At 62.5% G+C, this 8,496-nt stretch overlaps 2 protein-coding genes across 2 annotated transcripts; both read left to right on the top strand.

Moving 5' to 3' along the window:
- Positions 1–9: 9 nt before the first annotated feature.
- CCNO (cyclin O) lies at positions 10–2,481 on the top strand. Its single transcript, XM_054054645.1, is given in 4 exon segments — positions 10–388; positions 390–509; positions 627–812; positions 913–2,481. Coding segments are annotated over 4 exon segments (921 nt in total). The 5' UTR covers positions 10–262; the 3' UTR covers positions 1,402–2,481.
- Positions 2,482–5,904: 3,423 nt separating this feature from the next.
- On the top strand, positions 5,905–7,921 carry MCIDAS (multiciliate differentiation and DNA synthesis associated cell cycle protein). Its single transcript, XM_054055468.1, has 3 exons — positions 5,905–6,108; positions 6,240–6,350; positions 7,469–7,921. Exons 1-3 carry the CDS (start codon positions 5,905–5,907, stop codon positions 7,919–7,921), a joined length of 768 nt encoding a protein of 255 aa, XP_053911443.1.
- Positions 7,922–8,496: the final 575 nt, after the last annotated feature.

Here is an 8,496-nt window from a genome sequence, read left to right as displayed (position 1 = left end):
GCGGCGGAGCGGCGGCTTCGGGAGAGGGACGCGTTCTCCGCGCTGTTCCGCGGAGGTCGCGCTCCTACGGCCGCCTTACCCGATGGAAATCCTTGGAGAAAAGCCATACGATTGGGTAACTCGCTTCCTTTTCGATGGCGGGTTTTGTTTTGGAGACGAGGATGCCGGCGGGGCGCGGGCGGGGCTCCCGCGGGGAGGGTGACGGCTCCGCTCAAAAACCCGTCGGCCGCCGCGGAGCCGGTCCGGCCGCCCCCTCCCCGCGATGGTGACAGCAGCGAGCGGGCGGCGCGGCCGCACCCCGCACCGGGGCGGTCACCGCGGCTCCTCCGCACGCTGCCCGCGCAGACCCGAGCGGCGGCGGCGACCGGCGGCGGCGGCGGCGGTGGGGGGGGGGACACAGCCCGCAGGACCTGCAGGCTTTCCGCGACTACGGGGAGAGCTGGTACCGCTCCCGAAAGGGGATGGAGAGCCGCTTCCAGCCGCGGGAGCCGCTCGCCCGGCAGCCGCAGGTGCGGAGGGGGCCCGCGCTGTCAGCCCCGTCTGTCCCCGGTGCCGCGGAGGGGGGGGGGGGCGGCGGGAGGGGCAGCCGGTGTCAGCCCCGTGTGACCGCCGTCCCGGTGTCGCAGGTGACAGCCGAGGCGCGCTGCAGGCTGGTGAGCTGGCTCATCCCCGTGCACCGGCACTTCGGCGTCTCCTTCGAGGCGCTCTGCCTGGCCGTCAACATCCTCGACCGCTTCCTCTCCACCACCCCCGTGGCCGCCGATTGCTTCCAGCTCCTGGGGGTGACGGCGCTGCTCATCGCCTGCAAGCAGGTAGGGCGGCCCCGGGCACGGCTTCCCCCCCCACCTCCCCGGGCCACCCCGGGCCAGCTCCCCCGGCTGCAGCATCCCCATCCCCATCCCCGTCCGACAGGTGGAGGTGCACCCCCCCAGCGTGAAGCAGCTCCTCGCCCTCTGCTGCGGAGCCTTCACCGGCCAACAGCTCCGCAACCTCGAGTGCATCGTCCTGCACCGCCTGCGCTTCGACCTGGCGGCGCCCACCGTCAGCTTCTTCCTGGAGCACTTCAGCCAGGTGCGGCTGGAGGCGCGGGGCGCCGATGCGGGGGAGGCTGCCGATGCCCGCAGTCTGGCGGGGGGCTTCGCCGAGCTCAGCCTGGCCGACTACGCCTTCACCAAATACGCGCCCTCGCTGCTGGCCGCCGGCAGCCTGGGTCTGGCGGATCGGCTGCTGCGCCACCGCAGCCCCCTGGACCTGCGGGTCAGCGGCTACCCCGAGGGGCTGCTGCGGGACTGCATGGACCAGCTGCAGCTCCTGGTGTCCCTGAACGGGCGGTCCCTGCCCCTCCTCCTGCCGCCGGAGCTGGCCCAGAAGTGCCCCTGGCTGCGGGGTGACAGCGGGTGACAGCGGCGGTGCCCCCGTCCCCTGTACCCCCAGCAATGGTGCGGCGTGCCATTGCCGCGTTTTGTCCCAGAGCCGATGGGAGTCCGGTCAAACAGGCGGGAGTGGCCCCGGAGCGTCAAAAATCGGATGGCGTTTTGCACGCGTTGTTCCTGTATGTCACCTGCGCTCTCCCTGCTCTGTTTTTGGGGTTTTTTTTTTTAAGTTATAGGATCGTAGAACGGTTTGGGTTGGAAGGGACCTTAAAGCCCATCCAGCTCCAACCTCCCTGCCATGGGCAGGGTGAACAATTTTTATATATGGGTATTTTTCTCTTTTTCTTTAATTAAAAAGACCCTCAAAATGCAAATCAGCTACTGCTGGTTCCTCTCTCCTGCCTCTGGGGTCACTAAATATTGTGATATTCCAGCAGACTTACTCTGGCTATTAAAATTTGATTTTCTTTCAATAATTTAGAATTAACTAGGGGAGAATTAAAGCAAAATATTAATGTAAGTGGTTCAGTGGCCTCTTGCTATGTTCACCCTGACCCCTTCTCCTTTTACAGGCAAACACAAGGTTATTTCTTTTCTTTTAAGAGAACCACTCCTTTTTTCCAATGACCTTCCCCTTTACACTTATCTTTCTTTGCGCATGGCAGGGACACCTCCCACTACATCATGTTGCTCAAAGCCTCATCCAGCCTGGCCTCGAACACCTCCAGGGATGGGGCATCCACGGCTTCTCTGGGCAACCTGTGTCAATGTCTCAGCACCCTCACAGTAAAAAGTGTCTTCCTAATGTCTAATGTAAATCTGCTCTCTTTCAGCTTGTAACCATTACTCTCCACCCTACCCCTGCACTCCCTAATTGAGAGCCCCTCCCCGGCTTTCCTGGAGCCCCCTTTAAGTACTGGAGGCGGCTCCAAGGTCTCCCCAGAGCCTTCTCTTCTTGGAGCTGAATGACCCCAGCTCTCCCAGTCTGTCCTCATACGAGAGGTGCTCCAGCCCTCGCATCATCTTCATGGCCCAACGTGTAAATAGTATACAGAACCTCAAGTACTGTGTTATTTATTTGAAGAACAGTCCATAAAGTAATGGTGGAAGGACCAAATAAATGCTGAATAAATTTTCTACTTGTCACTTGTGCTCGTTTATTTGCTGGCAGTGTGCGTACGCAGCTGGAAGAAGGAACACGTTGGCACAGAACAGGCTCACCCTAACAGTGAACTCCAGCCCGTACAAAATAGTCGTGCCCGATGGTGCCACTCATTCCCCATTTCGAACTGACACACATTGGCTTGGTCATGGCTCAGGAAAAAAAGAGAATAGATGCAGTGACCTGTCATGGCTCGAGAGGGGAAAAAAAAAAAAATGAGGTGCCCTGACCTAAGTGTAGGAAAACGAAATGTTAAATAATAAAAGAGGAGGTGGCTATTTTTCCAGCAAGCCTGTAATCCAGGTGCATGCTTCTAACCGAGTTGTCACGGTAGGACGGGAAACATGCAAGGGGAAAAAAGAGCCATAATGTTATAAAACATTTTATTTTCTTAATTTTATTACCTTTTTTCTTGCACTGAAATGATGCCAAAAGAGCACATACACCTCTAAAGTTGCTCTCGGGGCTGCTGGCCTCTCAAGGCAGGAGGGAGGGAGTGGATGGCACAGGGACTGTGCTTCCAGCCTCGACTGGCGTCAGGTGCTCGGGCAGAACGAGCCAAGCTGCTCCGAGCCGAAAACACCTACGTGCCTGTCAGGGGAGGCTGAGAATCGCGGAATCGGATACTGGACAGGGCTGGAAGGGACCTCTGGAGACCATCCAGCCCACCTCCCTGCTAAAGCACGCTCTCCCGCAGCAGGGTGCACAGGCGTGTGCTCGGAAAGGTTTTAATATCTCCAGAGAAGGAGATTCCACCACCTCTCTGGACAGCCTGTTCCAGCGCTCTGTCACTCTCACAGTCATAGAATCATAGAATAGTTTGGGCTGGAAGGGACCTCAAAGATCATCCAGTTCCAACCCCCCTGCCATGGGCAGGGACATCCCGCTGGCTCAGGCTGCCCAAGGCCCATCCAACCTGGCCTGGAACACCTCCAGGGATGGGGCAGCCACAGCTTCCCTGGGCAGCCTTTTGAAAGAGTTTTCCCTCACGTTCCCTCGCCTCTCCCTCGGGGTGCCCTTCTCCAGCCCTCCCGGTGATGCCAGACGGGTCCGGCGCAGCGGCGGAGGGGACCCCGTCGGTGGGCCCTCCCCTGCCGGGAAGGGGCTCAGCAGAGCCAAGACGCCGCGGGATGGTTTCTCCTTGCGCCCCGCGCCCCCTCCCTCGCCCTCTCCCCGCCTGGCGTTAATCAACAACCCCACACGGCCGCCGTGCCCGGGCAGGGCGGGAGGCGCGGGCGCAGCCCGGGAAGCGGCGGGAGGTTCCCGCGGGGGAAGGCGGGCGGCAGCGGGCATGGCCCCGTCCCGCCGTGCTGCCCGCGGCGCCGCGGCGACACCATGGACCGGGGCGGCGGCCGGCGGGCGTTCGGCACCATCTGCCCCAACACGGTGCGGGGGCCGCCCGCTCGCCTCGCCAAGAAGCCGGCGCGGAGCCCTCCGAGCTCCCGGGAGCCCCCGCCCCGCCCGCGCCGCGGCACCCCCGGTGAGTCCTGCCGGGAGCCCGAGCCGCATCCCCGGGACTCCCGTGCTCCCCATCCCGCATCCCGGTGATGCCCCCGTGCTCCCCATCCCCGTGCTCCCCATCCCCGCATCCCGCATCCTTGTGACCTCCCCGTGCTCCCCATCCCACATCCCAGATCCTGGTGATGTGCCCGTTCTCCCCACCCCTGCATCCCGGATCCTAGTGATGCCACCTTGCTCCCCATCCCCTGCATCCCTCATCTTAGGGACCCCCTGTACTCCCCATCCCCATATCCTGGATCCCAGTGATGCACCGCTGCTCCCCATCCCTTCACCCTGGTGACCTTCCCGTGCTCCCCATCCCCGCATCCCAGGGACGCCCTGTGCTCCCCCTCCCCGTGTTCCCCATCCTCCCATCCCGGCTTCTAGTGATGCCCCCGTGCTCTCCGCATCCCTCATCCCAGGGACCCCCTGTGCTCCCCATCCCCACATCTGCATTCTTGTGACCTCCCCATGCTCTCCATCCCGCATCCCGGATTTTGGTGACGCCCCCGTGCTCCCCATCCCTGCATCCCTCATCCCAGGGACACCCTGTGCTCTCCATCCCCCCATCCCAGATCCCAGTGATGCATCGGTGCTCCGCATCCAGGTGACCTCCCTATGCTCCTCATCCCCGCATCATGGTGACCTCTCTGTGCTCCCCATCCCCGCATCCCAGGGACACCCTGTGCTCCCCATCCCTGCATCCTGGATCCCAGTGATGCCCCCGTGCTCCCCATGCTCACATCCCCCATCCCAGTGACTTCCCCCTGCTCCCCATTCCCACAGCCGCGAGCCCCCGCCGTGCCCTCCTCTAGGTCACCCCTCCCCACACCATGCTCCCCAGCCTGCGTTCCTGGACTCTGTCCCTCCTGGATGCTCCCTCGTCCGTGGTTCTCATGTCACCAAACCCCTCCGGCTATGCCCATCCCTGCCCGGGCTCCTCAGTGCTGTCTTTCAGTGTCCCCAGAGCTCACCACCATCGACTGGCAGGATTTGGCAGCCTGTACCCCCATCCTTCCCACCGCCCCCACTGTCCCGGTGACTCTGCAGCAGGTAACCCCCCGGCTGGGCCAGGCTTGGCTGCCCCCGGCACTGGGCATCCTCCAGCCAATGGGTGTTAGGAGCGCCCCGAGTCCCAGGCTTCCCTCCTGGGAAATGGGCACACTGGAGGACACAGCTTGTCCCACGTGTCAGATGGGTTGGTGGCAAGGGCAAAGGGAGGGGATGGGCACCTGGGGGTTCTGCGGCACTGGGAAGCTGCTGAGCACAGGCAGCGGTCGGTGTCGGGGCGATATGAGCAGCAGTGGGCAGTGCGGGCAGGTCTGAACCCTGGGCCCCACTCACGGGCATGTTTTCTTCTCCCTTCCTAGGATCCCTGCTTCCAGGATGGACCAGAGTTTGATTTCCAGGAATTCAGAGATGCTGTTGATGATTTTATATCTGGCAAGTAGATTTTTTTTCCTGACCTGACCCAAACACACCTGTGTGAGCACACAAGCAGTCACACTGCTTTAGGTGTTGTCACACTGCTTTAGGTGTTCTCTCTCTCTTTTTTTTTTTTCCTTTGTTTTTGTTTTTTTTTCTTTTGGATGCCCACCCACTGAATGGTTATCCCACCCTGGGATAACCTGCACAGCCTCCTAGAGTGACCTGGGCTGGCATTGACCTTTGCCCCATGGGAGGCAGAAATTAAACTCAGAAAGATTTTGAGTTTTACTGAGCTGCAGTACAGTAAAAGCCTATCAGGAAGTACTGGAGGGTTGTTCAGAATGGGGATGGTGTGCTGGGGCCAAGGGGAAAAGACAACATGAAAACCTCTTTTGCCCTAACTGATGCTGGTGGCTATTCCCTCCAGATGCATCCACCTCAATGCCACCAGCGTTGGACTGCACTGACTTTGATTTCTCACTTGGCGAGGAGGAGGTGGCCTTTGGCCCCTGCACCCCGCAGCTGGAGAGCAGCCTGCTGGCGCACATGCCCCCCCAGTGCCTGCCTTCCCCCAGGTCATGCTGGCGGGACTTGGCCAATGAGCACCAGAAAGCCCTGGGAGATGCTCTGGAGGCAAACAGCCAGGTAGGGGCCCCCGAACCCTCCTTAAGGGTCTGCGCTGAGTTTCTAACCCCTCGCATCCTGCCGAGACAACCGCACAGCCCTGATGTGCATCATCACCCAGTCCCCAGGCAGTCCTCATGTGTCCTTCACAGCTGCAGGAGACCCTTGCGCAGAGGCAGGAAGAGTTGGTGACACTGCGGGAAAGCAACGTGCAGCTGAAGGAGTTGGCGAGCCAGGCCAGGCAGCTGGCTGCTGTCCTTGAAGTGAGTGTTACCACCCCGCCTGTCCTGGCCACCCCATGGCCCAGGTGGTCCCAGGGGCACAGGGTGGGGGACAGGGTGCAGGGTAAGGCTGAGCAGTGTGGGGAAGGACAGGGCCATCGGGAGGTGAGGGGGTGCAGGGTGGGATGGGGTGGTACCGTGTGGGTCAGAATGGTGCAAGGATGGGTCGTTGTGGGGCAGGGATGTGTGTGGTTGAGTGAGGTGAGGGGGTGTGAGATGGGGGGCGCTGGTGTGAGGTAAAGCTGTGTGGGACAGAGCAGGGCAGTGGGGGACAGCGCGGTGCAGCTCGGGGCAGGGTGGGGTAGCGCGCAGTGCAGGCATCCGTGGGGTAGGGCAAGGCAGGGGTGCACAGTGCCGGGACGCGTGGTGTGGGGGTGCGCAGTGTGGGGCAGGGTGGCATGGGGATGTGTGGTGCGGGGCAGGGTGGTGCAGGGATGCAGGATGTGGAGATGTGTGGTGCGGGATGCGCAATGCGGGGATGCGTGGTACAGGGATGCATGATGCGGGGCAGGGTGGTGCAGGAGCAGCACGGTGTGGGATGAACCGTGCAGGATGCGTGGTACAGGGATGCACGATGCGGGGCAGGGTGGTGCAGGAGCAGCGCGGTGTGGGATGCGTGGTGTGGGATGTGCGGTGCGAGATGCGTGGTATGGGGATGCACGATGCAGGGCAGGGTGGTGCAGGAGCAGGGTGGTGTGGGATGAACCGTGTGGGATGCGTGGTACAGGGATGCACGATGCGGGGCAGGGTGGTGCAGGAGTAGCGTGGTGTGGGATGCGTGGTGTGGGATGTGCGGTGCGAGATGCGTGGTACGGGGATGCACGATGCAGGGCAGGGTGGTGCAGGAGCAGGGTGGTGTGGGATGAACCGTGTGGGATGCGTGGTACAGGGATGCACGATGCGGGCAGGGTGGTGCAGGAGTAGGGTGGTGCGGGATGCGCGGTACAGGGATGCGTGGTGCGGGATGTGCGGTGCGGGATGCGCGGTACAGGGATGCGTGGTGCGGGATGCGCGGTGCGGGATGCGCAGTACAGGGATGCGCGGTGCGGGATGCGCGGTGCGGCGCAGCCCGCGGCAGTCACGCTCTTTCCCCCCGGCAGACGCTGATGCTCCCGCAGGGCACCGACGGGGCGGGCGTTCCTCCTCCTCCTCCTCTTCACCCTTCCGCTGCCGCCGCCGTCCCGGCGGGGGCCTGGAGCGGTCGCGGGCGGCCGGAGCGGCGGGAGCGGGCGGCGGGCGTGGATGCCATGCTGCGGGACGTGTCGGAGAGGTGCCGCGCCGCCCTGCAGAGCCTGGGGGGCGGCTCGGGGGGCGGCTCGGGGGGGGACAGCCCCTCTGCCAAGCGCCCTCGGGCAGCCCCGCGGCTGCACGGCGCTTTCCGCGGGCTGCGCACGGGCCTTGCGGAGCCCGTCCCCGCGGGGCTGGAGGGAGGCGGCAGCCTGCGGGCCGCCCTGGGCCAGGCGGGCGGCATCCGCACCCTCGCCTTCCCGCAGGGCAACGCCTTCACGCTGCGCACCGGCGGCGGGTACCGGTTCCGATGGGTGCCGCGCTGAGGCTCCGGCGCCGCCCGTCCCGGGAGGACCCCGGGGCACCCGCGGCGCTGCTCTTGTTCTCCTTCAAAACGGGTATTTGCTCTTCCCACGCGACGCCGAGGGCTGGAGCGGAGGAGGGAGGAGCGCGGCGGCCGCGGCGTCGCTCCCCGGGCTCGGGGCGGTTCTCCCTCGGGAATTTGCTAATGAGTGTGATGAGCGTAGAGATTATGTGAAAACCTGCCCGGTTTCAGCCCCAAAGTTTTACTTCCGCCGAGCAGAAAAATGTAACTTCGTGGGCAGTGACTGCGGAGAACGGGTGTGGAAACGGAGAGACCATTCCGAGGGGCTGAAACACTGTGCGCCTTCACCGCTTCGCAATTTTACATCCGCTGTGTTTACCAATTGCAGTGGCGTCGATCAGGTGTGCAGCTGTAAGTGCGGATCTGCACTCGGCGTGATGATTAAATAGTGCCTAAAATTGCCGTCGGTTTGTACTGATTTAATGTAAAGAGTGCGTTTTGTATCAGGTATGTGCGTTTGCTTTTACAAGAGTGAAGATAACAGAAACCTGAGCGTGTACGCAAAGTTTACTTTGC

Source organism: Cuculus canorus, chromosome Z (genome assembly GCF_017976375.1).
Source record: "Cuculus canorus isolate bCucCan1 chromosome Z, bCucCan1.pri, whole genome shotgun sequence".
In the NCBI taxonomy this organism is placed as follows: Eukaryota; Metazoa; Chordata; class Aves; order Cuculiformes; family Cuculidae; genus Cuculus; species Cuculus canorus.
This window is presented reverse-complemented; position numbering and strand designations above follow the sequence as displayed.

Coding starts and splice junctions, on each gene's coding strand:
- MCIDAS (XM_054055468.1), top strand. CDS start 5,905: ATGCCACCAGCGTTGGACTGCACTGACTTTGATTTCTCACTTGGCGAG. Junction 6,109..6,239: donor CTCTGGAGGCAAACAGCCAG/GTAGGGGCCCCC, acceptor TGTCCTTCACAG/CTGCAGGAGACCCTTGCGCA. Junction 6,351..7,468: donor AGCTGGCTGCTGTCCTTGAA/GTGAGTGTTACC, acceptor TCCCCCCGGCAG/ACGCTGATGCTCCCGCAGGG.